At 39.6% G+C, this 18178-nt stretch overlaps 1 protein-coding gene across 5 annotated transcripts in view; it reads right to left on the bottom strand.

Annotated features, from left to right (window-relative positions):
- sash1a (SAM and SH3 domain containing 1a) overlaps positions 1-18178 on the bottom strand; it is a 266052-nt gene that overhangs the window by 77929 nt on the left and 169945 nt on the right. For all 5 annotated transcript variants that reach the window (XM_060914078.1, XM_060914077.1, XM_060914074.1 and 2 more), the window contains 2 exons: positions 9242-9286; positions 8988-9037 (listed from right to left, as the gene is read on the bottom strand). In XM_060914078.1, coding sequence (XP_060770061.1) covers positions 8988-9037; positions 9242-9286 — 95 coding nt within the window. The remainder of the gene's footprint in view (positions 1-8987; positions 9038-9241; positions 9287-18178) is intronic.

Raw genomic sequence — 18178 nt, 5'->3', positions numbered from 1 at the left:
TTGTTTTGGTATAAATACACCGGTGTTTATGTAAAGAAAAAAAAAACTTATTAAAAATAATTTATTTCAAACTTCAAAAGTGGCATGCAAATGTAACAATAGCATGGCACAGACTTGCATCACTTATATATGCCAACTCGCATAAGATACTTTCTTTTGAAACAGATAAAATAAATCACAATTCAACCTTGCTTTTAAATAGTTTTAGACCAAATGTCATAGCATCTTTAGTGCTTTTAGGAACAGCATTTTATTTCATCATTTGTAATTCTTCCTCACTTACGATGACAAAGTGATTGGCCGCCATTTTGCCGAGTTGCTCAAGGTGATTAAGGAGAAATAGTCTGAATTTCTCAACCAATCAGCGCACGCGATTTTCTATAATCACCTATGTATTTCTCCTTAAACTGTTTAATGTAAAATGTATAATTATTGTGCAGGAACAATTTCGCGTTCCTTTCAGTGTGTGGATTCTTCTCATCTGCCCAAATCTCTGTTACTTTGAAACAGCTGAGCCAAGAGTTATAGGAAATGCAGTCTTTCCTCCTTGATGGTGCAATATAAAAGAATAAAATGCTAAGAGATTTTCAACTACATTTCCCAGAATACACTGCAGCCAGGAAGTATGAGATCATTTCTGAGTTTTATTTCTTCATAAATTTGTGACTTCTTATTCTCAGTATTTCTGAGCCTTTTTTTCTCGTAAATTTATGACTATAATCTCAGATAATTTATGAGTTTTTTGTCATGTTTTGCACATTAATTTCTAAAATTCTAAGTATTTTCTCAGAATAATCCCCTCCTCCCCAGCTCCATTTTTTTTTTACCTTCAATGGCATTAATATGCCATTGTAGCAGACAAACTTTCTCACATCCAAGGAAAAAAAAACAGCTTAGCACAGAGCACTCAGGAAATCACATCATACAAATATCATATCTCAATTCTCAAAAGCATTTCTACGATACATGGTATGGATCACAATATTTATAGCTGTGCTCAGAAGCCACCAGTAAAACTGCAGTGCTATATAAAAATTTTTTTAAAAAGTAATTAAATATATTTAATGCATTTGTTTACTATGAATAAAAATGATAATCAGCTTATTTTCCTATTTTATAGCACATCTTGAAGTACACAGTGAATGTACAATTTTTACACTGGAAAAATAGAAAAAATTTCACAAATTTTTAACATCAGCTGCTTCCATCAAAATAATTTATTTTATATTACGATATCAATGAGAAAAAATGCATTGTGACATCATCTCATTTCATTTCATTATCTCTAGCCGCTTTATCCTGTTCTACAGGGTCGCAGGCAAGCTGGAGCCTATCCCAGCTGACTACGGGCAAAAGGCGGGGTACACCCTGGACAAGTCACCAGGTCATCACAGGGCTGACACATAGACACAGACAACTATTCACACTCACATTCACACCTACGGTCAATTTAGAGTCGCCAGTTAACCTAACCTGCATGTCTTTGGACTGTGGGGGAAACCGGAGCACCCGGAGGAAACCCATGCGGACATGGGGAGAACATGCAAACTCCGCACAGAAAGGCCCTCACCGGCCACGGGGCTCGAACCTGGACCTTCTTGCTGTGAGGTGACAGCGCTAACCACTACACCACCGTGCCGCCCATTGTGACATTATAATAGGGTCAAGCTGTCGGGGAAATGTAATACCTAAGGTGGATGTTCTTGTCTCGTAGTCACAAACTTTACTACGTTAAATAAATAAAGAGATCAATCAATCAATCAATCAATCAATTAATAAATATAATAATAACAATAATAATAACTGTAAAAATAATAATAATAATTTCTTACACAAATTAGCTCCATGATATTACGAAAAAAAAACCTGTGTGTGTGTGTGTGTGTGTGTGTGTGTGTGTGTGTGTGTGTGTGTGTGAAGAGAGAGAATGTGTGTTGGGGTGAACTGGAAGTTAAGATCTTTAATGCTTTTTACAAAAGCAGTGTTGCCACAGCAACATAATGTATGATAATTGATGAGGCCCCACTTTTCATCACTATGCTCTGTCTCTTTGTTTTATTCTGTAGAGCAAGAGAGAGAAAGAGAGCTAGCGACAGGGCTCATAGCAGTAGGCATGCTGTTTCTATGTAAAGGACCTCTGCTGAATAGTAGCTTAATAAATTAGGGCCTTTTCACCAGCTTTACTATTTACAGAGCCATCCACAGATCCACAGCTGAGCTTTATTCTTTTATCCATTGCCAGGAATGCTGTGCATGTTAGGAGTTGACAGACAGAGCGATGCCTGATAACGTAATCATGCTTACTGATATTACAGATGTTGCTGAACTAGGCTGAGCTAAAGCTTCATGTTGCACAATGCAGTAACCATTCAGAATTCCACCAACTGCTCCAACTTGACTGACACAAACAAACATCAGACTTTATAATGACCCAAAATCATAAGCTTGGATTGTGAGGATTGCCATGGCAATGCAAGAAAGATAAAACTTCCTGTAAGTTGCTATATTTAAAGAGATATTATTCTTATTTTATTTCCATCAATGTCAGTAAAGCAATGTTGTTAGCTAGATGATGGATTAATCAGCGCCTGGGAGCTGCATGCAGCCTTTAGTGAAGAATCAGAAATATATTAGCAAGACGCGAGTGTGGTTTTCCTTCCACTTAATAGTGCATAAGTACATTGAAGCTAATGTCTTTATTGGTTACATTTCCAGGAAGTGGGTGGACTTCCTGGTTGTAGATCTGACACATCCCAGAATGCACCTGGTGTCCTGTATGAGAGGCCTTAAGTGTCTTCCAACTTAGAACACACACACACAGCAGAGTCAGTAGTGCCCACGGGAAGTGATGAGGGAATGGCCTTCTGGAGAGGTCAGGGCTAATGGAAAAGACAGAAGGATTTCCTAAAAATCCATTGCCCCCCCCCCCCAAAAAAAAAACAAACCCACACACTATTTTTGGTCCATTTACAGCAATCAGCAGAACTAAAGCGTTGATGTTAAATCCTCACTTTACTGATAATTAATGGAATAAAAACTATCTATGCAGTCACTCAGACAGGAAGTCTAGGTAATCTCAGTGTGTTTGTTCTGTACAGAACCGGAGAGTGCCTTTAAACATGTAATGCTCATACATGTCAACCCCTTTGGGCGTCCACCTTTAGTATCAGAGGAAGAAATCCATAAAATCAACATAAAATCCTTATAGCCTTCGAATCTCACCAAACTTAATAAATAAATAAGTAAATATAACTTGCCTGAGAACTTCATCCAGCATGTCGAAAATCACCTCGCCCGTGCCGATATTGCACACGGGCATGTCTATGATTCTTGACTTCGCCCCTCTGTTTATGTCGAAGATTCGCACCAAAACGGCCAGTCGCTTGTCCGTCTTTTTGTCATTAGACTAGTCGATCATCAAGGAAAATGGCGATGTCCGGCAGTGCTGGATGATCGGTAGTGTAGCTTCGGGGGCCAAGCTCTTTTTGATTATTTGCGTTGTTTTGGTGCGCCTACAGCTGATAGATTTCGCAATTGTACTGTCTGTGCAAATTCGCGGCAACAGTTCTGTCAGGTGGTCCGCAACGGCTAGCGGCAAATTGTGCTGAGCAATAAAATTACAGATCGTAACTTCTGCTCTTATTACACTTGTTGGTTGATCATCGGTCTTAGGCTTTGCAAACATTGTCATTTGTGGCTGATTCTGTTTCTGGTGCAAATTTTGCTGATGTAGTTTGGACCTCATGTGTTCCCTCACGTCGTAAACTCCAGACGCCGCAACTTTTATATCTCGCACACAAACTGTGCAGTGCGCGTACTCCTCATTTTTCATCTGAACAATGACACCATTAAATGTCTCCTTCCATTCAGGAAGATACCGCCCGCCGTATCTCATTTTCTTTCTTGGTGTTCCCATTCTTTCACTCAGCAGATGCTATTCAAAATCTCTCAGGTGTAAACAATGTCGCTCTGCACAATGAGAAAATCATTCGAACAATGACCGTTTGGCGCGTTTAAATGCAGATCGTGCGCATGACCAGAACGAGCAAAGTCTCGCAGTCGCGATACTGCACGAGGCTTGAGGAATAAATATCTGGTTTCACATAGTCTGGGTTATCTGCCCCTGCATACACGCTGTTCTTTGTCTATAAATCGAGCTTTTGTATGTTTTTGCGATGATCAGCTGACGATGTTCAAGTAAGATACACAAAATAAATTTAGGTCAGAAAATACTGAAAATCCATAAGACTTTGTTTATACGCCCGTACGCCCTTGAAATGAGCTAAAATCCGTGTAATTTCCGGACAATCCGTATAGGTTGACATGTATGAATGCTCTAATTAGCTCACACTTACTTACACTCAGTTAGTGCTTTAACAAATACAGTGAGTGTTTTTCACACATGGGTGATACCTAGGGAGGTACACTGACAAGTACATTTCATGTCATTATGAAAAAAATACCACATGTATGAGAGAGAGAGAGAGAGAGAAAGCAGGGCAGGGCAGAGCAGTATCCCGAGCGTGATTGCTAGCTACAGTAGTAACTTGCAATTGTAGAGAAGCTGAGAAACCATTGCATCACCCTGCATTCACAGTAACAAGAGATGATTTTCTTGTAGTTTATCTCTGGTGGACATGTATTGTCCGTCCAGTGATTTCAGTTCCGATACAAAAGAGCAGTATGTATACAAAATGTATAGCATACAGCACATAAAATGAATTCTTTTAATCAAGTGTGAAAATTGGTTGCGTGTGTATTAGCTTTCACCATATTCATACACAGGGGCGTCGTAGTGGGGGGAAAAGGGGGACTGAGTTACCAGGGCCCCAAGTGGGGGGAGGGCCCTTGAGGAGTCTGTAATTTTATTTTCCTTTAAATATCAATACCATTTAAAGATCACAATATATGTTGCTAACTAATGTAAATGTAATGTTTTGGGTAAATAAATCGTTTGATTAATGGATTGAATTGTTTGTCCTAGCCTACATATAGTGTCTGGGGACAGGCCCCCCCACCCTTTGCACGCAATGGTTTAGTCCGCTTTCACCGGGCTTTTTTAACTAAGCGCATTTAACGTAGCAGCACTGCGCGTTGTAGGCTATCTGTGCTATGGAAGATGATCTCATCTCATCTCATTATCTCTAGCCGCTTTATCCTTCTACAGGGTCGCAGGCAAGCCGGAGCCTATCCCAGCTGACTACGGGCGAAAGGCGGGGTACACCCTGGACAAGTCGCCAGGTCATCACAGGGCTGACACATAGACACAGACAACCATTCACACTCTCATTCACACCTACGGTCAATTTAGAGTCACCAGTTAACCTAACCTGCATGTCTTTGGACTGTGGGGGAAACCGGAGCACCCGGAGGAAACCCACGCAGACACGGGGAGAACATGCAAACTCCACACAGAAAGGCCCTCGCCGGACCCGGGGTTCGAACCCAGGACCTTCTTGCTGTGAGGCGACAGCGCTAACCACTACACCACCGTGCCGCCCATGGAAGATGATGCACAAGAAAAGAAAAGGAAAGAGACAAGAAAAGAAATGAGGGAAAGCAACTGCTCAAAACTTCTTTCCCAAGAAAGGTGAGCCCAAGTGTGAAAGCAAATAGCCTACATTAAATGAACACCCGTGGTTATAAATGCTTCAATACCACCGCGATTGTCAGTGCTAAAAACTGCACAACACAAAATTAGAAATAACATGATGCCTTTTTTCTCTGCATTGCAATAGTATACTAAATGAAAATTAAATTATATTGGGCCATAACATAATTAGGCTAATAGCTGGGGTATAAATTCCAGTGTTTAGCACTTTGTGGAAGCCTGTTTTCTTTTTGCCCTTTTTAAAATGAAAAATGACAAGAGAGTCAAGTTTTGTTTACCTTTCATCTAAAGGAAGCATTTTGTTAATGTAGAAATCTGGAAATGGCATTTCTTTTATGTAATAAATAAGCTACTTGACAAAAATCTGTTCTCTTCAGCCCAATGCAAAGGTGCTCAATTTTCATGCAGGCCTATTATGTTTGGTGACCTTTGGTGGCATTTACTGTTACAACTTTTAATCATTCTGCAAATAAAACAAAGATTCAGTGACGTATTGTGTGATTAGGGTTTTTTATTCATTTAAGAGTTGTTAGATTAATGTGTGGCTACATAACTGACTGGACTGGTAGTACGCCCTTGTTAGATACTTTCAGCATTGTTAACTGGTGAGCTTTTTTTTGGGGGGGGGGGCCCATGGCCACTGCTTGTGCATAGGGCCCAGAATTTGGTGCAACGCCCTTGTTCATACATGTCTCCTTTTAACCTCATTACACACAACTTTGTGTATAACACACAAATTTAACTTGTGTAAAAATTGGTTTGATTTACATTTTACTTGCCAGGCTTCATATTAGTTACAGTATTACCAGATTAGCAATGGAAGCTAATTGTACTAGCTACAAACACTTTACTGAGACAATCTCCGCTACTTCCTTCCAAGCTCTACTTTTATTCATAATGTCTCCATACACATTGAATGAGAAGTTTTTTTGAGTCAAGAGGAGCTTTTGGAACAAACAGTTCTAGGGACTCATTAAGAGGAACTACCCACTGGGGAGCTTCCCCAAGAACTACAATTCCTTCAAGGGCTTTTTTTCTGTTTGCATTCAGTAGGAACACATGACGTACGCTGGCTTGCTAGTGTGACGTTCACAGAAAACGCTAAGGAAGATTTTTACATTTCACTTTGATGAGTCAAAATTGCACTGTATTTCCTCCCTCGCATATACACTTAATAAAGACTGCACCTCACTGTGTTTTTTCTTTCTTTCACTATTTAATGCTAAAGTTAAGACCCGTTGTTTCCATGGCTAATGTTGTACACAGATTTTTAAAAGTGGTGGTTGCTGGCGCTGTATTGGCTCGTGTTTAACCAGTCAATATACACTTCCATCAGTCATGATTCCTCTTGTGCTGGGAGAGTACCTACCCTGAAGTAGGAGCTAAAAAAGTCCCTCAAAACAGCATTCTAAGAACTATGATTCTTAGATTGTAGAATACTCTCAGTTCCTGCAGTGTGGACACACAAAAAAACAGTTCTAAGAACTATGAAAAAAGTTCATCCAGTCCAAAGAAGTCCACAGGAACTAATTGCAGGTAGGTACTAAAGTTGTGAGAGAGGGAATGAAAACTGTTGTACCATGCGGTTGATCTGAATAATCATTTGAGCCAGTGGTTTGGAAGTCCTGCTGTATTACATCATACCTGATTTGCATAAAGTGTGAACATATTTCGCATGTTGCCAGGGTCGCCGAAATTGCTGCTTTGTGTCACTTTGTCGCTCACTAGTATGAGCACTTGTTTAGTAGTTGCCTTGTGCAAGTTCATGCTACAACTACAGTCATGCTGTAATATGTGTATATTTAAATTTTCACCTATACTACATCACCATCAGGAGGTCGCTACAATTCCAATATGCAGTACAGCAACATGGGAAAATGAAAAAACAAACAAAAAAATCAAAAAGACCTAGCATGCTATCAGTTAATAACCATTAATGGACTATCTGTAGGATTAATATAGATCTGGAAGCATGAATGAGGTCATCATGAAGCTATTAAGCACTAAAGTAAAAAAATATATAAATATATATTTATTTGGTCATTTTGACCTTTTGTAGTGAGTGCTTGACTAATTTCCTTGTGTTCTGTAGACTCATTCTGTATCCTATTTGAGTCATCCAGAAGCCCTCCACCCTCTCGCTCACTTCCTTTTGCTCTCTAATCAGCAGCTCCATCTTAACCATCTCAAGACAATAGGAGGAAGGAAGGAAGCCTGGAAGCACCTACAGTGCTGGACATGGATGTCTGAAACATGTGTTTCACACACAGACACACAGCAAACTATCCCCATGAACATGCATGTGTGTTTTGTGTGTATGTACCAGTGTTGGAAACTAGCACCCGCTACCTACCAAATGCGAGTGATTTTGTGCAGTGGCGGGTGAGTTTGCTCAACCTACCAGCCACAGTGGTGGGTGAATAAAAGTTGTATATACAAAGAAATAATGCAATTGTAACAGAAATATTTGTGACATTCCACAACGCAGATTGAATTGCGGGTCTGCTTGTTCCACTCGGACCAGTTAATGAGGACACAATCTCCTCATTAAAGTGTCCAAGTGAAACAAGAAGCCTCGGATTCAATGTAGCAACTTGAACGTAAAACATTAACTAACGCTAACTTGAGCAAAAAATGCTAATAAGGGCTAACTTGAGCATAAAACACTAACGCTAACTAACAACTGACGGTTAAAGATAATTACCTCAGGTCAAGCAGCCTGGGTTAACGTTGCAGCAAACAAACAAAAAATGTTACATTGTAGGGGTTTAGAGGTCTGCAGAGAAAACCTCCCAGGAGACACTGACCAAAGAAGCGAAGGTCGAAAACATTTCTTTAAAATGAGAAGTGGAGAAAAACCAACAACAGAGAGTCCTGTGAATGGTTAGTGGCTTTTTAATCTACTCAACTCATCAAATATAACTTCCATCAGTTCATTTTGTGTGTGTGTGTGCGCGCGTGTGTGTGTGCATGAGAGAGAGAAAGAGACAGAGAGAGAGAATGTCAGTATTTTCTTTGAGTTTAAATATTTAACTTATGAAATAAAATAGCATGATTAAATAATCATGCTTGCATATTGTAGCTCTTACTGTATTATTTTTCACATGCAGTTACACACTTTCAGGTAAAACAACAAAGTAGCTGGTTAAAAAAAAAAAAGAATAGCTGGTGGATTTTGGAATCCACCAGCCACAGTGGCAGGAAGATAAAAAAGTTCATTTCCAACCCTGGTATGTACAGGGCAGTGAGGCTAAAAACAGCTGCTAAGAGTTCGAATTATTGATTACTTTCCCATAAGAGCAGTTCTTATCACGATTTAAGAAACAGACGTCCTTACATGTACTGTATATTATTACAGTTGTTAAGGTACACTTACTTTCTTTCCGTTTCTGGCGTAGACACCTCACTGCTGAAACTGAGCAACTCCTGTGGTGAGAAACAGAAAATGCACTTATGAAAAATTTCAAGTGAACTTTATTTATTTTCAACAGCTTTTTTGACACAAATACTGTGGCATTCAGCAGTTTACAGCATATCTGGCACTTCCATTATATGTGAGTTTAGATTAAATATGTTTTCTAAATCAGTGATTTTGTGACTGATAATATGAGTTACAGGTGCAACACACACCTGGATCTCAGAGTTCAAATGGAGGGAACTGGAGTCTGCTTTTTCCTGGAGTACAGAGACAGAGAGAGAGAGAGATTAGTTAAACATCAACCCCCTCATACACACATATATAACACAATCACCAATAAACCTTCTCTCTCTCTCCCTCTCTCACACACACACACACACACACACACACACACACACACACACACACACACCCTATTGAAGGACGCAGAAAATCCTGATTGACTTGCAGAGCTGTGTGATAGATTCCAAGAGTCTGATAAGGCAAGATCTCACAAATAAATAATGCAAACCTACTGGAATGACAATGTAAGTGTGCAGAAGCGACTAGTAACTCAACAGTACAGTTCAATCAGAATGGAAAAGACATTCAGTAGAATATTTTGAGTACAGCTTTATTTGGAAAAGCTACTTAGCCAACATTGGGAATAATGACACCTTATAAATGGCACAAGTCCCAAAATCCTACTATCTGCTTAAAGTGATACCGACACAAACACGTCTCCACTGTGTCATTTTATAGATTTTAACACAAACTTTCAATTTTCAGTGTAATCACAAGGTGTGGAGATGAAAAATCAACAAAATAAAAAATGTAAACCTCCTGCCACAAAGCGATGCCTGGAATTCCTTTCCACTGAGAATGGCCCAAACCAGAAATGGCGTAGATCGGTGAACCCTTGCCTGGAAAGCTCGCCGACAGAAAATGGCTGAAAACATGTGGGCGGTCTTGTATGATGATGAGGAAGAGGAGTTAGTTGGGCAAGAGGAAGTTGGAGAGGAGGGGGCAGAGGAGGAGAGGGAGAATGTAGGGCTCGGGACAGAGCCCTACCAGTTTGAGCTGTACCAGGACCATCACACTGACAACCACAATGAGGTGAGTGACTGCCACTCAGATCTCAGCAAGCTGACAAGTGGACATGGTGGAGGGATGACTCTAACAGACTACCTGTTCTTGTTCACATTGATAATTACCAATACCAGCTGTTGTTAGAATCTCTGACTGATGTAATTGTTAGTATAATACAACCCCGATTCCAAAAAAGTTGGGACAAAGTACAAATTGTAAATAAAAACGGAATGCAATAATTTACAAATCTCAAAAACTGATATTGTATTCACAATAGAACATAGACAATATATCAAATGTCGAAAGTGAGACATTTTGAAATTTCATGCCAAATATTGGCTCATTTGAAATTTCATGACAGCAACACATCTCAAAAAAGTTGGGAAAGGGGCAATAAGAGACTGGAAAAGTTAAAGGTACAAAAAAGGAACAGCTGGAGGACCAAATTGCAACTCATTAGGTCAATTGGCAATAGGTCATTAACATGACTGGGTATAAAAAGAGCATCTTGGAGTGGCAGCGGCTCTCAGAAGTAAAGATGGGAAGAGGATCACCAATCCCCCTAATTCTGCGCCGACAAATAGTGGAGCAATATCAGAAAGGAGTTCGACAGTGTAAAATTGCAAAGAGTTTGAACATATCATCATCTATAGTGCATAATATCATCAAAAGATTCAGAGAATCTGGAAGAATCTCTGTGCGTAAGGGTCAAGGCCGGAAAACCATACTGGGTGCCCGTGATCTTCGGGCCCTTAGACGGCACTGCATCACATACAGGCATGCTTCTGTATTGGAAATCACAAAATGGGCTCAGGAATATTTCCAGAGAACATTATCTGTGAACACGATTCACCGTGCCAGTCGCCGTTGCCAGCTAAAACTCTCTAGTTCAAAGAAGAAGCCGTATCTAAACATGATCCAGAAGCGCAGACGTCTTCTCTGGGCCCAGGCTCATTTAAAATGGACTGTGGCAAAGTGGAAAACTGTTCTGTGGTCAGATGAATCAAAATTTGAAGTTCTTTATGGAAATCAGGGACGCCGTGTCATTCGGACTAAAGAGGAGAAGGACGACCCAAGTTGTTATGAGCGCTCAGTTCAGAAGCCTGCATCTCTGATGGTATGGGGTTGCATTAGTGCGTGTGGCATGGGCAGCTTACACATCTGGAAAGACACCATCAATGCTGAAAGGTATATCCAGGTTCTAGAGCAACATATGCTCCCATCCAGACGACGTCTGGATGGGAGCATATGTTGCATATGTTGGCATTTTCCAACATGACAATGCCAAACCACATACTGCATCAATTACAGCATCATGGCTGCGTAGAAGAAGGGTCCGGGTACTGAACTGGCCAGCCTGCAGTCCAGATCTTTCACCCATAGAAAATATTTGGCGCATCATAAAATGGAAGATACGACAAAAAGACCTAAGACAGTTGAGCAACTAGAATCCTACATTAGACAAGAATGGGTTAACATTCCTATCCCTAAACTTGAGCAACTTGTCTCCTCAGTCCCCAGACGTTTACCGACTGTTGTAAAGAGAAAAGGGGATGTCTCACAGTGGTAAACATGGCCTTGTCCCAACTTTTTTGAGATGTGTTGTTGTCATGAAATTTAAAATCACCTAATTTTTCTCTTTAAATGATGCATTTTCTCAGTTTAAACATTCGATATGTCAACTATGTTCTATTCTGAATAAAATATGGAATTTTGAAACTTCCACATCATTGCATTCTGTTTTTATTTACAATTTGTACTTTGTCCCAACTTTTTTGGAATCGGGGTTGTAGTAATTCCTGTCAATAAGTTATAATTCAAGCCAAGATGAAATAATTGGATTTGTTCCAGTTCAGCAATTGTCTACCGACTACCGACCTCCCAAAAGCACAGTGTGGCACAGAGATATGTCGCTTAGTGTAGACAACTGTACTGAAAAGTAGTCACTAGACTGCAGCCAGTGTACCAGAACAGTGCTAGTGTAGAGCTACTCTACTTATTTTATTACCTGAAGGCTAAAATTAAATATTTTCCCAGCTACCCAAGAGTACCCACTGTTCAAGCCTGTGTTTGTCATTGTTTTCAAGCATTTTCAACACTCAGGGACATACAATTTCCAACCAACTACTGAACCAAAAGAAAAGAAAAAAGAAAAGTAAAATCCCTGCTGACCCAGTCCCTTCTGGAAAACCAATCAGAATTAAATAAATTAATTTTCCTCAGCCTCGACTGACGATATTAGTCAACAAGTAATATTTCATGCACATATCGCCCCTCTGCCTGTGTCCTATGCACTGTCACTGGACAGGTCACCAGCCACTAGGCACTCTGACCACTGGCATTGTAGACTAAAGTCTTGTACGCTTACTGTAATCTGTAAATGTAATTAATTTAGACTAGACTATACTTGTTTACCTGTGCTCAAGGACAGTGTCAATTCCACAAAACGACTAATCTGGTCTAAGATTAAGAAGTCTGGACATCATAGTCACAGGCATAGACCATAGTGAAGAGTCTGAGCCTGTTTTAGGGTGGGAAGGGGGATAGTGTTGCCTACTAGATCCAGGAATCCCTCAACTTGAGGTTTAAGAATAGTGAAAAAAAAAACAACAACCTTGAAATGAGTAAAATTCATTTTAAAATTTTGACATAGTTTCCGATCCACCCCTACTCAGCTACTGTACTAGGCCTAGCAAGATAGTTGGAAGTGGAACTCTGTCGAGTGTGTAATTTACAGACCCCTAGTTCGTGTAATTAGGTACAGTGGATGAACAGAATTTATCAGTGAACATTATCTGTCTCACCCTCACAGCTTTGCAAGGAGAATCTACAAAGTGGTCAGCTACCTAGATCAGGCAGAAATGGTGCCTCAGACACAGTGTCGGCATGGTTCAATTGCTTTACCTGACAGACTTTGTTCATATGCTGTATGAGATTTTGGTTGTAGACTAGGTCTATCAGTTAATTGTTTTAAATGCTGCTAAAATGAAAAGGTATCTAATATGGATGGTTAGATAATCAGTTACTTTCACTTCTGTCAGGAGCATGGCAATCTGGATGAGGACAGTCCTGCTGAGTAATTACGCACGAACAAATGACATTTTACCACAGAGTTGCACAAGATGAAAATTTAATGCTTCTTTTTGTTGGAGTCAATAGAGAATCAATGGAGACCTCACTACAGTTTATTCTTTGGTGGTGATCTTTTCTTCTCTTCATGTGATCTTTTTTCCCTTTATGTCTTTGCAGATGGTACTGCTATACTGCCTACCAACAGTTTGTGAGGTGGATCTATGGGTTCCTGGGACAGAGGATCCGTGTACCATTGCCAGCTTGTGTTGTGGACATTGTTCAGCAGACCTTCCCATCAGACAACAGGACTGGGTTTCAGTACCCACCAGTTTAGATGGGGAACATTTTTAGAGTCACCTTAAGTCTACTCTGCAGTCTAAATACTGAAGACCAGTTCACAACTGTGCAGATGTGTCTTACCAGGCCTAGAAATTCATATATTTTTTTCACCAGCCAGCCGGACTAGTTACCTTCCAAAGTAACTAGCCAAACAGAAAATCAACTAGCCAAAATTTGTTCATGTATGAATTTTACTTCTGTCAAAAATAACACAAAAGAGAGTAGTTACCATTGCTCATGACTAATGTGCATTTATTTCAAGACCCGAGTATTTTGATACTGTTGTTAAATACATAAATGAGAACAACACAGAGCACCATAATATAATATCAACAAATAATAATATATTGGAAAACTTGGCAACTTGGTGTATGAGTATTGAAAACAAACATACTTACTATCATGACTATAGCACCCAAAATATGTCCAACATGCTTTCTGTAGTTAACCATTTATGAGAGAAGCATTAGGAGCTTCATATTGACTAGGAATCAACTTGAAAAAAATTAATTATTCCATAAAAATCGTATTGCAGCCAAGGCCTACTCTGCTCCCACGTTTGCTTACAAGTCCTTTGTCGTTTCTCCTTCTCGTACGCTTTATCGGCGGCCTTTTTCTCCTCTTCAGACCGAGGTCGCTTTGTCCCCGTCTCTGGAGGTTTCTGTACACCTTTCAGAAAATTCCACTTCGCAACATAGCTTTGGCAGATGTAGATGTAAACAACAACAAAAATACGTGTTTAAATGGGCGATAATGTGGCCACATCTATTGAATTTGATAACGTGATTACCGTGATATTCAACGAGATGCGTTATATGCATGCGCAGTAGTGAAAAAACCGACAGCCTGACTCGTACACGATATGATTCGGAATTCTTCTGTATTTTCTGTCCTGCCGATAAACACATCGATTAACACAGACACGGCACACGTTTAATATGTGGCGGCTTTAGTTGACAGTATGTCTGAATCTTTGCTTCATATATATTTTTTATTTTCAACTAGCCAGCCGGGCTGACTAGTGAGAGGAATTACTCGCCAAATGACAAATTAAGTCGCCTCAGGCGACCGGACCACCGCGAATTTCGAGCCGTGCTTACAGATTTGTGTAATACAACTATTATAAAGTGTGGTTATTATATTTATTATTCCACGTGAACTTTCTTTGGCATGCATGGCTCACTTGTTTGTTTGTTGACTGTATACAACTGTATATGTTACATTTGCAATTCAGTGTAAAGAAATTTGAGGCAATTCAATATTTGCAAAGTATGGAGTAATGGAGTATGTGTACAATAAGTGCACCATCTGTCTACCAGATTGCTTTATTTTCACGGAGTCATAGAGAAAAATAAATTTATTTCACTGTCAGTATTACTTTAAAACCTTTTCAGTATTGTAAAGTACCACAAAGGAATACTACATTAATACCATAATATTTCTAAATAAACTGTCATGTTATGTGACTGAGCTCATCTGTATTCCTTTGGTAGTGATGGAAAATGATGTTTAAAAGTCCTGGTTTCAGACGCTGTGCGCACACTTCCGGCTTCTGGAGATTCCCTGATCTACGTCACAACAAGGCAATACAGTTCCCATCTACTTTGGTGTTTTGTTGAGAGTTTTTTCTTCACTTTTTTATTATCAAAGGCTTATTATTTGCAATCACATTGTGGGTGAAAATTATCATAACTATCTTTATTTTCACGGAGTCATGGGGAAGAGTGAATTTATTTAGGTGTCTGTATTTAAGCACAATGTAATCTGACATACAGTCGTGTTCAAAATAATAGCAGTGTGTTTAAAAACGTGAGTAAAGCTCAAAATCCTTATAATAATTTTTATTTCCATGCATTGGGAACACTGCACATTATATTCTACATTAAAACATGAAGAAAAATGTATCAGTATTTTAATTACTTTACAGAAATGAAGAAAAATGAATACTGGGCTGCTCAAAAAAATAGCAGTGTCTGCATTTTTCATTACAAACTCAAATATTTACTGTATAAACTGAAAAAATCTTTAGGATTTAGCATTCCTGTGAATCACTAAACTAATATTTAGTTGTATAACCACAGTTTTTGAGAACTGCTTCACATCTGTGTTGCACGGAGACGACCAACTTCTGGCACCTGTGAACAGGTATTCCAGCCCAGGATGATTTGACAACATTCCACAATTCCTCTGCATTTCTTCGTTTTGCCTCAGAAACAGCATTTTTGATGTCACCCCACGAATTTTCAATCGGATTAAGGTCCGGGGATTGGGCTGGCCACTCCATAACTTTCATTTTGTTGGTCTTGAACCCTGATGCTGCTTGCTTACTGGTGTGTTTGGGGTCGTTGTCTTGTTGAAACACCAAGGGCATTTCCTCTTCAGCATAAGGCGACATGACCTCTTCAAGTATTTAGATATATTCAAACGGATCCATGATCCCTGGTATGCGATAAATAGGCCTGACACCATAGTAAGAGAAACATCCCCATATCATGATGCTTGCACCACCATGCGTCACTGTCTTCAGAGTGTACTGTGACTTGAATTCAGTGTTTGGGGGTCGTCTGAAAAACTGTCTGCGGCTCTTGGACCCAGAAAAAACAATCTTACTTTCATCAGTCCACAAAATGTTTCTCCATTTCTCTTTAGGCCAGTTGATGTGTTCTTTGGCAAACTGTATCCTCTTCACCACTTTTTTTTTTTTAACAGTGGGACTTTGCAGGGGCTTCTTGCCAATAGATTAGCTTCACACAGGCGTCTTCTAATTGTTACAGTACTCACAGGTAACTTCAGACCGTCTTTGATCACCCTGGAGCTGATCACTGGCTGAGTCTTTGCCATTCTGGCTATTCTTCGATCCAGTCGAATGGTAGTCTTCAGTTTTCTTCCACGTCTCTCTGGTTTTGCTGTCTATTTTAAAGCGTTGGAGATCATTTTAGCCGAGCAGCCTATCATTTTCTGCACTTCTTTATATGTTTTCCCCTCTCCAATCAGCGTTTTAATCAGAGCACGCTGTTCTTCTGAACAATGTCTGGAACTACCCTATTTTTTTCAGGTTTTCAGAGAGAAATGCATGTACAACATGTGCTGGCTTCATCCTTAAATTAGTGCCACCTGATTGACACTTGTTTTTTCACAGAATGAATGACGTCATTAATTGAAGTCCACACTGCTATTATATTATTATTATTTCACTTAATTATTCAATTACACAGACTCAGGAGCATGCATATCATGAATGTTGGGTCTGTTGGTTTTCTATGACTCTCCTACACCTACTGGTAAATAATTTGCCATGTAGTAACATAATTTCTACCAAAAACAATGATTGATCGGGTTAGTCATGTTGGACTGCTATTATTTTGAACACAACTGTATATACCCCACATCATCATCATCATCATCATCATCATCAGTGTCTTCTCTGGCACACCAAAACACACCATCCAGAAAGCAGTTCCGATCTCTCTGAACACATTTCTCAATGTGTGTGTGTGTGTGTGTGTGTGTGGATACAGGCGTCTGCATGTTTGAGGATGCACTGAGCTCTTCTTGTTTATTCTTCCATCCTGTGTTTCACCAAAATGGCTGCAGATGTGTTTTATTATGGTTACAGTCTCTCGAAAGCATGAACTAGTTTTTCCGCGTCATGAAGTGACATTAAATTTCTTATCTTAGCAATATTTCTGAGATGAAAGAAAGCTATCTGGGTAACATTATCAATGTGGGTTTTGAATGAAAGACTGGGGTCAATAATCACTCAGAGGTCTTTTACTGCTGCACGCGAAGAAACAGAAAGGCCATCCAGAGTTACTATGTAATCAGAAAACTTACTTCTAGCTGCATGTGGTCCTAATACAAGTACTTCAGTCTTGTCAGAGTTAAGCAGAAGGAAGTTAATAAGCATCCAGTGTCTAATGTCCTTTACACATTCCTCAATTCTATTCAGCTGGTGTCTCTCATCAGGTTTTGCAGAAACATACAACTGTGTCATCAGCATAACAGTGGAAACTAATACAATGTTTACGAATAATATCACCCAGAGGTAACATATAAGAAAGAAGCAGTGGACCCAAGACAGAACCTTGTGGAATACCGAACTTTATCTCAGTACGTCTAGAAATATCACCATTTATATCAACATACTGATAGCGATCAGTTAAATGAGAGCTGAGCCAGGAGAGGGCCATTCCCTTAACTCCCACAACATTTTCTAGTCTATCCAGAAGAATGGAATGATCAGTGGTATCAAATGCCAATAACTTTCCAAAGACAATGATGCGGTGAAGTGCATGCAGACCGACACACATTGGACGACGCGGGAGCGCCATATTTGATGAGTAGCCTACAGTACAGTAAGTCATCTCATCATATGATTTTGTATTTCCTGAACGAAATTAGTACTTGCATCACAAAAATAATGAGAGCTGATGTTGGGGAATATTGTCTCCAGCTAATAATGTTAACCATCAATTTGACCAGAGTCTGTGAGCTTGTCTCTCCACTTCAATCTTGAATCCTTGCTAATTTCATCAGCTATTTTTGACACTTGTTTTTAGTCCTAGTGTTGCACACTTGAATGAAAACTCAGTGTGATTTTTTTATCTCTTCCTTTACGGGGTACTTGCCAAACTGCAAAATACACAGATATAGTAGTAGATTGTTACACG

This window comes from Neoarius graeffei, chromosome 2, assembly GCF_027579695.1.
Source record: "Neoarius graeffei isolate fNeoGra1 chromosome 2, fNeoGra1.pri, whole genome shotgun sequence".
NCBI lineage: Eukaryota > Metazoa > Chordata > Actinopteri > Siluriformes > Ariidae > Neoarius > Neoarius graeffei.
This window is presented reverse-complemented; position numbering and strand designations above follow the sequence as displayed.